This window comes from Acipenser ruthenus, chromosome 14 (assembly GCF_902713425.1).
Source record: "Acipenser ruthenus chromosome 14, fAciRut3.2 maternal haplotype, whole genome shotgun sequence".
Classification (NCBI taxonomy): Eukaryota; Metazoa; Chordata; class Actinopteri; order Acipenseriformes; family Acipenseridae; genus Acipenser; species Acipenser ruthenus.
The window spans coordinates 1175707-1191520 of NC_081202.1; the positions used below are offsets into that span (position 1 = coordinate 1175707).

Sequence of the window (15814 nt, forward strand, 5' to 3'; positions counted from 1 at the left end):
CTACCTGGCTCTACAGTATTAATATCCGCTGTCACAGGGTGGATACCTGGCTGTACAGTATTAATATCCGCTGTCACAGGGTGGATACCTGGCTGTACAGTATTAATATCCGCTGTCACAGGGTGGCTACCTGGCTCTACAGTATGTTTAGGGTTTATTCAGATTATGGGGCTCTCTGTCCCATTTGCACAATCCATTCCTGAAGCTCTGTTACTAATCATGCACAACTCTTTAAAAGAGAAACTTTGTTACCATTGTATTAATGAAACATATTTGCAGATTTCCAGTATGCAATCTGTGAACTGTGTTATATAGCTATGATTCTGTTAGTGATTATGACAGGTGGTTTGACGGCTCTTTAGAGAGGGTGGCTGTGAGATTCTTCTTTGTAACACACTTGACGCAGACAAGATTGAAATGAGCTTTGAACAGTTCGAAGAGAGAAGTTGTAAAAAGTTCTAAAATGAAAAAATGACACATTTGCAAGGATTGCTCTGAGCAGGAAAGTGAAATGTGAAAGGAGATAATTAGAGGAGTCTACATTCAGTGAGCAATGAGAGCGTTCTATTACATGAGAAATGCAATGTGTCAAGTAGTGCTTGAAATGCGAATCATTAAGACTCTGCTGTTGTTTCTCATCCTCCCTGGCAGGGCGACGGCCACACACAGAGGACAGATCATCTTCAAAGACGCCTTGGCTCAGCAGCTGTGTGAGCAGGGAGGTGAGAGACACACCAACTATCTCACTATCCAGCAACAACGTGACAGAGACACACCCACCACCTCACTGACCAGAGACACACCCACCACCTTACTGACCAGAGACACACCCACTATCTCACTGACCAGAGACACACCCACTATCTCACTGACCAGAGACACACCCACCATCTCACTGACCAGAGACACACCCACCATCTCACTGACCAGAGACACACCCAGCATCTCACTGACCAGAGACACACCCACTATCTCACTGACCAGAGACACACCCACCATCTCACTGACCAGAGACACACCCACTATCTCACTGACCAGAGACACACCCACCACCTTACTGACCAGAGACACACCCACTATCTCACTGACCAGAGACACACCCACTATCTCACTGACCAGACACACCCACCATCTCACTGACCAGAGACACACCCACCATCTCACTGACCAGAGACACACCCACTATCTCACTGACCAGAGACACACCCAGCATCTCACTGACCAGAGACACACCCACCATCTCACTGACCAGAGACACACCCACCATCTCACTGACCAGAGACACACCTACTATCTCACTGACCAGAGACACACCCACTATCTCACTGACCAGAGACACACCCACCATCTCACTGACCAGAGACACACCTACTATCTCACTGACCAGAGACACACCTACTATCTCACTGACCAGAGACACACCCACTATCTCACTGACCAGAGACACACCCACCATCTCACTGACCAGAGACACACCCACCATCTCACTGACCAGACACACCTACTATCTCACTGACCAGAGACACACCCACCATCTCACTGACCAGAGACACACCCACTATCTCACTGACCAGAGACACACCCACCATCTCACTGACCAGAGACACACCCACCATCTCACTGACCAGAGACACACCTACTATCTCACTGACCAGAGACACACCCACCATCTCACTGACCAGAGACACACCCACCATCTCACTGACCAGAGACACACCCACTATCTCACTGACCAGAGACACACCCACTATCTCACTGACCAGAGACACACCCACCATCTCACTGACCAGAGACACACCCACCATCTCACTGACCAGAGACACACCCACTATCTCACTGACCAGAGACACACCCACCATCTCACTGACCAGAGACACACCCACTATCTCACTGACCAGAGACACACCTACTATCTCACTGACCAGAGACACACCCACCATCTCACTGACCAGAGACACACCTACTATCTCACTGACCAGAGACACACCCACTATCTCACTGACCAGAGACACACCCACCATCTCACTGACCAGAGACACACCCACTATCTCACTGACCAGCAACAACATGGCAGGTCCACCCATGACAGATATATTGCAAAACGCTAACAATATATCTCAAATATGCTGTAATGTATTTTATTGCTTTTCCATAATATGTAACTATGGCCAAACTTTTTGCATCATGTAGAATTTTAAGATTGAGACATCATTAAAAATAAAAACTATATGAACATAATTTAGATATTTTATTTAACATCATGTAATCAAAGAAACTACAAGTGCAAAAGTCTACCGAATGCTGTAATTATAGTACAGTATTTCATGTTAGATTCTGAAATGTCACATTCTTTCATTTTTGTCAGTTTCTATAGGGTGATGCAAATGTTTGGCCTTAGTTGTACATTATATATTCCCATCATTTTCAGCATCCGTTGAAAACATATTGCAATATATTTAAGCAGCCATTTTGGAATATATTTTAACATGTGCTTCTAAATAGATTTCTAAATGCATTTTGTAAGTGTTATTATTAGGGTTTGTTTTGTATATACTGTTCTGGATTCCTGCTCTGCATTGTGCTTTGTTTCCCAGTACAGTGTTTTGCAATACGGGCTGAGATTCAGTTTCCTCATAGTGGCTTTAAAGAACTACCAAATAACAAACAAACAAACAAAAAAAAGCTGTCAAAAGTATTTTGTTTTTTTGAACAATTAGGGCATTTTTAGGATAACAGGATTGCAATTCTCTTTTCACAGTATTTGTTTTTGTAGCACCTCGTTTAAAGGGGTAATATACTAACACAATAATTCCATGACCCAGCCAGTCTCTTCCACTTCCTCCAGCCCTGTCTCTGGGGTTAAGGGGGTCACTGCATACCAAGCCTGTCCTTCAGGAGAAGCTGCTGGTTGCTTAATAAGGGAGAGAAGGCAGTGAAGAGACACACTCTCGAGGTGAAACAAACTGGGAAGTGCAAGAATGTCAAACTACATGAAAGTAATGCAGCAAACTGGCAGCTTTCTTGATCTGGTATGGGACCAGGCATAAACACTTTGTTTCTGGAATATGGTAGGGGTGAGATGTGGCCAGAAGACCTTTCTTTAAAAAGGACCACAGGATGTTTACTGACCACAGCAGAACAGAGCACAGGGATACTTTTGGTTATTATATATTATTTTAACTTCTTAATTATTATTATTATTAAGTTTGGTAAACCCCCACACAGCTGCACAGATTGCAGCAGCTGCTGAGATTCTAAGAGGATGTGATTCCAGGGTGCCAGCAAGCTCCTCTCCACAGCGCGGTGATGGGGTGACTCTGCCTCCCTCGCTCGGGGTCTGACAGTCTGTTACAGGAGTGTGGCCGGTGGATTCACACGAGCAGTGCTTGCTGTGATGGGGTGACTCTGCCTCCCTCGCTCAGGGTCTGACAGTCTGTTACAGGAGTGTGACCGGTGGATTCACACGAGCAGTGCTTGCTGTGATGGGGTGGCTCTGCCCCCCTCGCTCGGGGTCTGACAGTCTGTTACAGGAGTGTGACCGGTGGATTCACACGAGCAGTGCTTGCTGTGATGGGGTGACTCTGCCTCCCTCGCTCGGGGTCTGACAGTCTGTTACAGGAGTGTGACCGGTGGATTCACACGAGCAGTGCTTGCGGTGATGGGGTGACTCTGCCTCCCTCGCTCGGGGTCTGACAGTCTGTTACAGGAGTGTGACCGGTGGATTCACACGAGCAGTGCTTGCTGTGATGAGGTGACTCTGCCTCCCTCGCTCAGGGTCTGACAGTCTGTTACAGGAGTGTGACCGGTGGATTCACACGAGCAGTGCTTGCTGTGATGGGGTGACTCTGCCTCCCTCGCTCGGGGTCTGACAGTCTGTTACAGGAGTGAGACCGGTGGATTCACACGAACAGTGCTTGCTGTGATGGGGTGACTCTGCCTCCCTCGCTCGGGGTCTGACAGTCTGTTACAGGAGTGTGACCGGTGGATTCACACGAGCAGTGCTTGCTGTGATGAGGTGACTCTGCCTCCCTCGCTCGGGGTCTGACAGTCTGTTACAGGAGTGTGACCGGTGGATTCACACGAGCAGTGCTTGCTGTGATGAGGTGACTCTGCCTCCCTCGCTCGGGGTCTGACAGTCTGTTACAGGAGTGTGACCGGTGGATTCACACGAGCAGTGCTTGCTGTGATGGGGTGACTCTGCCTCCCTCGCTCAGGGTCTGACAGTCTGTTACAGGAGTGTGACCGGTGGATTCACACGAGCAGTGCTTGCTGTGATGGGGTGACTCTGCCTCCCTCGCTCAGGGTCTGACAGTCTGTTACAGGAGTGTGACCGGTGGATTCACACGAGCAGTGCTTGCTGTGATGGGGTGACTCTGCCTCCCTCGCTCAGGGTCTGACAGTCTGTTACAGGAGTGTGACCGGTGGATTCACACGAGCAGTGCTTGCTGTGATGGGGTGACTCTGCCTCCCTCGCTCAGGGTCTGACAGTCTGTTACAGGAGTGTGACCGGTGGATTCACACGAGCAGTGCTTGCTGTGATGAGGTGACTCTGCCTCCCTCGCTCAGGGTCTGACAGTCTGTTACAGGAGTGTGACCGGTGGATTCACACGAGCAGTGCTTGCTGTGATGGGGTGACTCTGCCCCCCTCGCTCGGGGTCTGACAGTCTGTTACAGGAGTGTGACCGGTGGATTCACACGAGCAGTGCTTGCTGTGATGGGGTGACTCTGCCTCCCTCGCTCGGGGTCTGACAGTCTGTTACAGGAGTGTGACCGGTGGATTCACACGAGCAGTGCTTGCTGTGATGGGGTGACTCTGCCTCCCTCGCTCGGGGTCTGACAGTCTGTTACAGGAGTGTGACCAGTGGATTCACACGAGCAGTGCTTGCTGTGATGGGGTGACTCTGTCTCCCTCGCTCGGGGTCTGACAGTCTGTTACAGGACTGTGAGTCGGTTCTTTAACTGGTTTAACCAGTTGCAGTAATGAGTTCTGCTGCTCAGCCCGACACAAACAGTGCCTCAAACTTCACTGTAACAATACCCAAAGTCATTTCCATTTCACTGTAACAATACCCAAAGTTATTTCCATTTCTCTGTAACAATACCCAAAGTCATTTCCATTTCACTGTAACAATACCCAAAGTCATTTCCATTTCACTGTAACAATACCCAAAGTCATTTCCATTTCACTGTAACAATACCCAAAGTCATTTCCATTTCTCTGTAACAATACCCAAAGTCATTTCCATTTCACTGTAACAATACCCAAAGTCATTTCCATTTCACTGTAACAATACCCAAAGTCATTTCCATTTCTCTGTAACAATACCCAAAGTCATTTCCATTTCTCTGTAACAATACCCAAAGTCATTTCCATTTCACTGTAACAATACCCAAAGTCATTTCCATTTCACTGTAACAATACCCAAAGTCATTTCCATTTCTCTGTAACAATACCCCAAATCATTTACATTTCAGAGGAAGGGAGGTCAGAACTGGAAAGTTAAGCGATGTTTCTAATTGCTACAGCCAGTAATGTAACAGCCAGTCCTTAATTAGAATACTTGAAGGTCGTAAATGTGCAGAGTGGCGTCGTGGGAGATGCAATGTAATAAAGCATGCATCGACAGGGAGATGAAAGTGCTGCTCCAGATCTCGTTCCAGGCAAATTCCTCCACTCTTCTATAATTTGTCACATTGTGTTGGAGTGCTCTCAGGAAATTTAAATTATAAATCAGCCAGGATTCAGAGAGCCCTGGGCTGCAGACCTCCTTCTTCTCTCTGAGCCTCACTCTTGAGATTTGGGAAGCAATTCACTGCTCTGGTATTGAAGTGCTTGCATTTTTCACTCCTGAATCGCAGGTTATTCATCCTCTGTGAGAGCCGCCTGGCTACTTTCAGCTGGGATTTTCTTTTTGGGTTTAGTGTCTCTTAATGCAGCAGGAGCTGACAGAGACTGGAGGATGACTGTCTGTCAGTTTGTACAGCACAGGGATGGGTTTGCACGTCTTCCCTTTCCTGCATATCCTTACACACCCCAGCATGAACACAGCTACTGAGTACATGCCCTCAGGCACTCCAATCACTGTGGCTTTGCCAAGTGCAAGACTCTTGTGGGTATGACAGGGTAGCAGCCAGCCAGTCCACATGAGATCCACAGAGGCTGCTGTTGCCCCCCTCTCCCCTGTCCTGGATTCCACAGACTCCCCCATTCCTCACATATTTGTTCTTGACTCTCCACCTGAAGTGTCGCTCTGCACTTGTGCTGCAGCTCTGACAGTTTTATGTGCTGATGCATTACTGAAGAAGCCTTCTCGACAGGAACCCCAGCAGTGTGTCGCCCTGCGCTGGAGCCGCGTCCTTTCATTTTAATGTCCCTGTCAGTGGTGGTCAGTTTAGAGTTGTGATCCTGATCTGACACCACCTCTCTCCACTGTAAGTTATGGTGTTCAGTGATGATGTTAATAATGGGGTCAGTAGCTCACACATGCAGGATTCATAGTTAAACCATGGCGATATTTAAATCCACTGCTGTTAGATCATTAAAATAAACCCAGTGAGCTCCAGAAAGGACCACCTCACTTTAGACTTGAATTTGGGATGAGTTCAAAACACAATCGCAAAGTCTCAAATAAAGTTTAATATGTATGGAAAAAATGGTTTGTTTTATGCAAAAATAATATTTATTTAATCCATAAAATCAAATTAAAAAAATACAAATAAAACTAGATTGTTTAAATGACTCCTGATTGTGAATAGTTTAATATTTGTGAAGGCAGTTCCTGTGTTTCTGCTGATCTGTCTGAATCCACCTGATTAAATCACTTCTGATACAGTAAATAATGAATTGGCTCAGGCATGGCTCTGCTCTCGCTGCTCTGCGCCCCGGGAGGCAGAGGCTGAAGGTTTGCTTGGGGATTATCTGAAATCTGTCTGGTTTTGGTTTTTGATATTCATGATCTCATCTCGTTTGCAATGCTTGACTGACACATTCTCCTACTTCAAATCTTCCCCCAGCCCCCCTTGAAAGTGATTCTGTGTGTGGGTCTCTCTGTATTGATAAATAAGTAAAGGTTTATAGATGTATATGCTGACCTACCTCTCTCTTTCTCTTTCTCCCTCTCACTCTCAACCACAGTGCAGGTTTTGCCCTCATTTTTTTATTAAGGGAAAAACAACAACATCATCATTTCTATCAAAATAGCAAGCCATGGGAGAAGTTACATCGCTGCGTTTTGGGTGGTTTCTTGCTATTGCTTTTTTATTTATTTATTCATTAAATAAAATAGGTGCAAAAATTGCAGCCACCCCCCATTCAATTCTGTTAACAAAAAGTGTATTTTCTGTAAGAGACTGTTCATACTCTACCACCTCCTCCATCACACCATCCTGTAATGTTCAATCCTGTCCTGTCATGTTCAGTCCCGTCCTGTCATGTTCAAACCAGTCCTGTCATGTTCAAACCGGTCCTGTCATGTTCAAACCGGTCCTGTCATGTTCAAAACTGTCCTGTCATGTTCAAACCTGTCCTGTCATGTTCAATCCTGTCCTGTCATGTTCAAAACTGTCCTGTCATGTTCAAACCTGTCCTGTCATGTTCAAAACTGTCCTGTCATGTTCAAACCTGTCCTGTCATGTTCAAACCCGTCCTGTCATGTTCAAACGTGTCCTGTCATGTTCAAACTCGTCCTTTCAGAATCTCAGTTCAAACCGGTCCTGTCAGAATCCCAGTTCAAACCGGTCCTGTCAGAATTCCAGTTCAAACTGGTCCTGTCAGAATCCCATTTGATTAAAACAGTGAATCCTTCAATCCTATGAGATAGAAGCAGGTCAGCTCCTATACAGCCCCAGCCTGAGTTCAGTTGACTCACTGTAATTCCATCGCTGTGGAACTCCTGTAAGTGATGTTTCCAAAGCAGAGGGCTGAGATGTGCTTCTGCATGTGGAAGCGAGCTGAGCTCAGAGTGATTTACAAGATGCACAGTTAATAGCAGAGTCCCCTGGCTGCAGCGCTCCAAGAGTAATCACTGGAAGCCCATTCAATCACGCATCTCAGACAGTCAAATCAAACCCCTACTATGACAGAGGCTCCTGCTGGGTGACAAGTTCAGGAGTTTAAATTACAACTGGCTTGATAAAGTGCTACAGTACACGATGTCTAAAAGCTTCCTTTCTCAGGCACCTCACACAAATCAGGCCCTAAGCAAGGACACCAAGGACTAGCCCTACAGTTCATTCTTTTCAGATGCAAACTGCAGGGGAAGATGATGGCTGCAGAGGACGGGGACACATGAAAGATCTCAGACTATACACACAGTAAAACCAACACTGACTGCAGGGGCAGGCTGGATTGACCGGAACAGTGCACCCACTTTCTAAAAAGAGGCCACATACTTTTGACTCTGGTCAATTATGTTGTAGGTCTTGACCGCTAACTCGGTCGTCAATGCTTAAATAGCAAAGATATTTAACAAGTAACCAGCAACACACAACAATGACCTTCGTGTGGACAAAGTGAGTCCACTAGACTCTACCTGTGGAAAGATGTTTGCAATGAACATTCAGTGCAAAACAGTAACTTGTAGTGCTTACATTCAAGACTCTGTATACCGTTCTGTCTGCTAACGAGTGCAGACCAAGCAGGCCAGACTGTGTATTCAGAGGATTTCAATACCGTTCTGCTAACGAGTGCAGACCAAGCAGGCCAGACTGTGTATTCAGAGGATTTCAATACCATTCTGTCTGCTGAGGAGTGCAGACCAAGCAGGCCAGACTGTGTATTCAGAGGATTTCAATACCGTTCTGCTAACGGGTGCAGACCAAGCAGGCCAGACTGTGTATTCAGAGGATTTCAATACCGTTCTGCTAACGAGTGCAGACCAAGCAGGCCAGACTGTGTATTCAGAGGATTTCAATACCATTCTGTCTGCTAACGAGTGCAGACCAAGCAGGCCAGACAGTGTTGTGAATGGTTAACACAAACTCACGCTCACTTGCTCCTGGTCTGTTTTCTTCCATGAATAAACATTGCTGCTCTCCCTGAATACCGTAGTCGATTCTTCCTTTATATCTAACGGGCTTGTGTTGCTCATTCGTGGGGTGGACTCACCTTGTCCTCCCGAAGGTTAACCACATTGTTTGCATGTTAGTAAGCGAGTTAAAAGCCTGCCTGTTGCTCCAAGTCCTGCCAGTGCCACTCTCATTCAGTCCCTGCCACGTCCGCACTTTTAAAGTTAGACCGTTTCATTATTCCAGTGCATTTGTAATTGCGATCACAAGGTCTAAGATGTTAACTTTTAAAAGCTTAAACTAAGGACGTCGGAAGTGTATCTGGAAGGTTTGATATTCTCCTTTCCTAAAACAAGTGTTGAAAGCACTCTGATATTATGTTCCAGTATGTACTCTGTCCAGGAGCTCTCCACCACTCCCCCCAGGGGGACCTCAGTATAATGAGGCTAAGCTGATGCAGACAGTGCTGCTATCCTGATATCGAACACTGTAAAAGAGACAATAAAGGAGTGAGGAAATGAACACTGCAGATTGAAGCGAGCGATTGGCTTGGCGGTAGCGGAGAGCGAGCTGATAAACGCTGCCGTTGCTGCAGGCCGGGGTGTTTAATTGCACACGCTCTGTTAATCACAGAAACTGCTCCCCATTAAAGCAGAGTTATTGGGTAATCTGTTCCGCGCGGCGCTTCATCAAAGATCACAGCTCACTGTTATTACCAGCTGGAAGAGGAGAGAGAGAAGTACCTCATCTGATTTATTGTGAAAAGTTCTGCTTTAAAGTTCAATGGCTGTACTGAAGATATTTACATGCACAGGAATTCAAACCTAGCTGGAGGTACTGGACGTGAGTGAGCTGGTATCAGTGGTGATTCTCCTGTGTTGTCAGTGAGCTGGTATCAGTGATGATTCTCCTGTGTTGGCAGTGAGCTGGTATCAGTGGTGATTCTCCTGTGTTGGCAGTGAGCTGGTATCAGTGGTGATTCTCCTGTGTTGGCAGTGAGCTGGTATCAGTGGTGATTCTCCTGTGTTGTCAGTGAGCTGGTATCAGTGATGATTCTCCTGTGTTGGCAGTGAGCTGGTATCAGTGGTGATTCTCCTGTGTTGTCAGTGAGCTGGTATCAGTGGTGATTCTCCTGTGTTGGCAGTGAGCTGGTATCAGTGATGATTCTCCTGTGTTGTCAGTGAGCTGGTATCAGTGATGATTCTCCTGTGTTGTCAGTGAGCTGGTATCAGTGATGATTCTCCTGTGTTGGCAGTGAGCTGGTATCAGTGGTGATTCTCCTGTGTTGGCAGTGAGCTGGTATCAGTGGTGATTCTCCTGTGTTGTCAGTGAGCTGGTATCAGTGATGATTCTCCTGTGTTGTCAGTGAGCTGGTATCAGTGATGATTCTCCTGTGTTGGCAGTGAGCTGCTATCAGTGGTGATTCTCCTGTGTTGTCAATGAGCTAGTATCAGTGGTGATTCTCCTGTGTTGTCAGTGAGCTGGTATCAGTGGTGATTCTCCTGTGTTGTCAGTGAGCTGGTATCAGTGATGATTCTCCTGTGTTGTCAGTGAGCTGGTATCAGTGATGATTCTCCTGTGTTGTCAGTGAGCTGGTATCAGTGGTGATTCTCCTGTGTTGTCAGTGAGCTGGTATCAGTGATGATTCTCCTGTGTTGTCAGTGAGCTGGTATCAGTGATGATTCTCCTGTGTTGTCAGTGAGCTGGTATCAGTGGTGATTCTCCTGTGTTGTCAGTGAGCTGGTATCAGTGGTGATTCTCCTGTGTTGTCAGTGAGCTGGTATCAGTGATGATTCTCCTGTGTTGGCAGTGAGCTGGTATCAGTGATGATTCTCCTGTGTTGTCAGTGAGCTGGTATCAGTGATGATTCTCCTGTGTTGGCAGTGAGCTGGTATCAGTGATGATTCTCCTGTGTTGTCAGTGAGCTGGTATCAGTGGTGATTCTCCTGTGTTGGCAGTGAGCTGGTATCAGTGGTGATTCTCCTGTGTTGTCAGTGAGCTGGTATCAGTGTTGATTCTCCTGTGTTGTCAGTAAGCTGGTATCAGTGATGATTCTCCTGTGTTGTCAGTGAGCTGGTATCAGTGGTGATTCTCCTGTGTTGGCAGTGAGCTGGTATCAGTGGTGATTCTCCTGTGTTGTCAGTGAGCTGGTATCAGTGATGATTCTCCTGTGTTGTCAGTGAGCTGGTATCAGTGATGATTCTCCTGTGTTGGCAGTGAGCTGGTATCAGTGATGATTCTCCTGTGTTGGCAGTGAGCTGGTATCAGTGATGATTCTCCTGTGTTGGCAGTGAGCTGGTATCAGTGATGATTCTCCTGTGTTGTCAGTGAGCTGGTATCAGTGGTGATTCTCCTGTGTTGTCAGTGAGCTGGTATCAGTGGTGATTCTCCTGTGTTGGCAGTGAGCTGCTATCAGTGGTGATTCTCCTGTGTTGGCAGTGAGCTGGTATCAGTGGTGATTCTCCTGTGTTGGCAGTGAGCTGGTATCAGTGGTGATTCTCCTGTGTTTTCTCTTTCAGCCCCCACAGAGTCCCCCCTGAGACCCAGTCTGGGTGAGTACTGCAGACACACCTCACCCTGCTGTTCACTGATCTCACATGGAATCCTTCAGTGAAACATTACAGTCAATATTTATCTGTTTGTTATAATCTGAAAGGATCTTCAGTGTCGTACAGTATAAATAATATTTATCCAGTTCTCACTCTTGTCACTCATCCCTTTCCCGTGCAGCTGAGATCCATGGAGATAATGTGATCCTTCGGGATGATTTCGATTCCAACCAACAGGGGGAGCTGAATTCCAATATCTGGTAGGTGGATCCACACAATTAGAGGGCGCGTAATTAGGAGGCAGTGTGGTCTAGTGGTTAGAGCTGAGGGACTGGGAGGGAGGCAGTGTGGTCTAGTGGTTAGAGCTGAAGGACTGGGAGGGAGGCAGTGTGTTCTAGTGCTTAGAGCTGAGGGACTGGGAGGGAGGGAGGGAGGCAGTGTGTTCTAGTGGTTAGAGCTGAGGAACTGGGAGGCAGTGTGGTCCAGTGGTTAGAGCTGAGGGACTGGGAGGGAGGCAGTGTGGTTTAGTGGTTAGAGCTGAGAGACTGGGCGGGAGGCAGTGTGGTCTAGTGGTTAGAGCTGAGGGACTGGGAGGGAGGCCGTGTGGTGTAGTGGTTAGAGCTGAGGGACTGGGAGGGAGGCAGTGTGGTCTAGTGGTTAGAGCTGAGGGACTGGGAGGGAGGGAGGGAGGGAGGCAGTGTGTTCTAGTGGTTAGAGCTGAGGGACTGGGAGGGAGGCAGTGTGGTGTAGTGGAGAGAGCGGAGGGGCTGGGAGGGAGGCAGTGTGGTGTAGTGGAGAGAGCGGAGGGGCTGGGAGGGAGGCTGGGAGGTAGGCAGTGTGGTGTAGTGGTGAGAGCGGAGGGGCTGGGAGGGAGGCAGTGTGGTGTAGTGGTGAGAGCGGAGGGGCTGGGAGGGAGGCAGTGTGGTGTAGTGGTGAGAGCGGAGGGGCTGGGAGGGAGGCAGTGTGGTGTAGTGGTGAGAGCGGAGGGGCTGGGAGGGAGGCAGTGTGGTGTAGTGGTGAGAGCGGAGGGGCTGGGAGGGAGGCAGTGTGGTGTAGTGGTGAGAGCGGAGGGGCTGGGAGGGAGGCAGTGTGGTGTAGTGGAGAGAGCGGATGGGCTGGGAGGGACGCAGTGTGGTGTAGTGGTGAGAGCGGAGGGGCTGGGAGGGAGGCAGTGTGGTGTAGTGGTGAGAGCAGAGGGGCTGGGAGGGAGGCAGTGTGGTGTAGTGGTGAGAGCGGAGGGGCTGGGAGGGAGGCAGTGTGGTGTAGTGGAGAGAGCGGAGGGGCTGGGAGGGAGGCAGTGTGGTGTAGTGGTGAGAGCGGAGGAGCTGGGAGGGAGGCAGTGTGGTGTAGTGGTGAGAGCGGAGGGGCTGGGAGGGAGGCAGTGTGGTGTAGTGGTGAGAGCGGAGGGGCTGGGAGGGAGGCAGTGTGGTGTAGTGGAGAGAGCGGAGGGGCTGGGAGGGAGGCAGTGTGGTGTAGTGGTGAGAGCTGAGGGGCTGGGAGGGAGGCAGTGTGGTGTAGTGGAGAGAGCGGAGGGGCTGGGAGGGAGGCAGTGTGGTGTAGTGGTGAGAGCGGAGGGGCTGGGAGGGAGGCAGTGTGGTGTAGTGGTGAGAGCGGAGGGGCTGGGAGGGAGGCAGTGTGGTGTAGTGGTGAGAGCAGAGGGGCTGGGAAGGAGGCAGTGTGGTGTAGTGGAGAGAGCGGAGGGGCTGGGAGGGAGGCAGTGTGGTGTAGTGGTGAGAGCGGAGGGGCTGGGAGGGAGGCAGTGTGGTGTAGTGGAGAGAGCGGAGGGGCTGGGAGGGAGGCAGTGTGGTGTAATGGTGAGAGCTGAGGGACGAGGCTCATGTTGTTTTGCTGCCTGTTCAAACTCTCTGCTCTCTTCCAGGTCAGATTGCAGTAACTGTGAACTTGGGGAGCAGTGTGGGGTCCTCATGCACGGCAATGCCATCACCTTCTGTGAACCACATGGGCCAAGAGAGCTGGTAAATATCAGAGAACAACTGGGAGAATCCCCCCCTCCCCGACACAGAGAGGATACAGCCCTGCACTGGGGGTGTAGGGGGAGAATAACCAGAGCAGGGCATCACAGGGCCAATACGCTGGAATCAGAATGAATTACTTCAAGGAAATATCACCCAATGTTAATATTAGCTGACAACTTAGGATGGAGTGTTTTAGAGCAGGGTGTCAGTGCTGGAGAGTGCAGAATGGAGTGCTTAGGGGACAGCGCTGGAGAGAGCGTTTAGTGCTTCAGGGACTGAGCATAACCTCTTCTCAACAATAAAAAGTTTGTTTAATGTTTTTTTTTTTTTTTACTTTGTTTAGACAAGTGTACCTTTGAACACGACCACCGCCTCTGTCCTGCAGTTTGCTATCGGTAAGTAAGCAGTGTTTACTTCTTTAGCCCCGCACACAGTTGTTCAAAGTGGAGTTTGACTGCAGGATAGTCTGCAGTGAAGCCTCGTCCTGTTTGCAGTGGGGTCCTGCTTCCTCACCCCAGTCTGACAGTGGGTGAGATTGCTGCTGAGGCTGAGCGTTCCATGCAGCAAATACAGTGCATGCTGACGGCATCCTGGAGTGCTGTGTGTGCGGGGCAGCTTGATTTTATGTGGAAAAGATTTTGCTTGAAGAATAACTAAAGTGTGAAAAGTCAAAGAGGAGAGTGACTGTGTATAAAATGCCAATACTCCGAATACGTTTCAGCACCGAACAGCCCCAGCTCCCCAGCACTACGACCTGGAAGGACCTGCTCAACAAGGTTTTAAAAAGGTTTTCTCTCCATTAGTATTAATGGAGAGCGTTGTCCGCAGCTCTCTCTAGTAGCGATGTCTTGTACAAAGAGTCCGTCCTTTTTCAGCTTGCCGCTCTGGAGGGGCCCGTGCCTGAGTGAGTCTGCTCACACTAAATTTAGCAGGGCCAGCGCAGCCTGCTAGCAGCTTCGGGGCTTTTACAAAACCTGCACTAAATCATCCTGGCTGGATTTCCATTTCACAGCAGAGAGAGTTCAGCTTGAACCAAAGAAGCAAGGACTGTCAGGGTCTATTGGGATCTGGGGTCTATTAGCGCCACATGCAAAACAAATACTGGGAAAGAGGTGTCAAAGAATAACAAAACCAGGTGCAAAGAAGGTCTGCTTATTAAGACCCTGATACCTTTTTACTGCTGAGCCTCTGAGATTGTTATCTAAGCAGCCATGCTGAAATTGTTTTCTAAGAAACAGACCGTATGTCACAAGGCCAGCCTGTGAGAGGGGGGTCAATCTCTGGGGATCGCAGAAGCCCCCCTTCTTGGGAGGGGGATTTCCATTTCTATTGACGGCAATTAAACATTTCCCCAGCCTCCCAGACCCCCCCCCCCCCCCCCCTGGCCCTGGGGTCAGCAGGGCGTGTCGGAGAGACAGTTAAGAGCGATTGTTATGGACCGAGAGTGAAGACGGAGCGCATTTCACAGGGGCACGGAGAGGAGGGCACGGGAGACAAATTATCCGTCTCCGGGGAGAGCAGACCAAATTAAAACTGTTTTTAATGAGTCTGGGAATGCGAAGCCTGGGAATCAGAGACCAAAGATAGGATTGGCTGAGGGGCGACTTTATTAAAGTATTTCACTCCTTTACTTTATTTAATGTAAAAAGATATTATTGGTAAACATCTGAATAACAAAAAATGAAAATGAGATTTCTGATTGCTAAAAACTCCCAACTAGATCATAAAAAGCAGGGGGCATATTTACTGTTCACTCAAGGACTGTGGCACTTGGAAGATGCAGATCCTTTTTTTAACACAGCCATCGCTACTGTATTAAACATTCAATAGTGCCACATTTAGAAATATTAAAAGCAACTAAATTATTTCCATGACCAGCGTTTGGATTTTATTACGTTTCTTTTAATAATTTTATTATTAATGCATGTTTTCTTTCTTTTTCTTTTTTCATTTCATTTAACTTTTGAACATAGAATAAAAAAATAAAATAACTATGTTCTTAAAATATAATATTCATATAAGCTGCAAAACAATATATTGGAAAGAAAGAGAGGGGGTCGCTATGCAAGCCTCCCAGCTATTTGGAAATGCTGTGCACTGTGTGCAATATTGCAATAGAACAGCAATAATAATAATAATAATAATAATAATAATAATAATAATAGTTGTATTTGATTCATTTAATAGTCCAGCTTTTTAATTTGATCTCATTTTCAATATGTTTGGTAAATGCCTCCTCCTTTCTGGAGAGATGGTGACTGGCTGTGATTTATTATCTGTTAA

At 47.9% G+C, this 15814-nt stretch overlaps 1 protein-coding gene across 1 annotated transcript in view; it reads left to right on the forward strand.

Annotated features, from left to right (window-relative positions):
* The window catches only part of LOC117973532 (reelin-like), a 144439-nt gene that overhangs the window by 56261 nt on the left and 72364 nt on the right, over positions 1–15814 (forward strand). Inside the window, 5 exon segments of the mRNA XM_058985491.1 lie at positions 652–722; positions 11526–11558; positions 11737–11815; positions 13435–13531; positions 13875–13926. Coding sequence (XP_058841474.1) covers positions 652–722; positions 11526–11558; positions 11737–11815; positions 13435–13531; positions 13875–13926 — 332 coding nt within the window.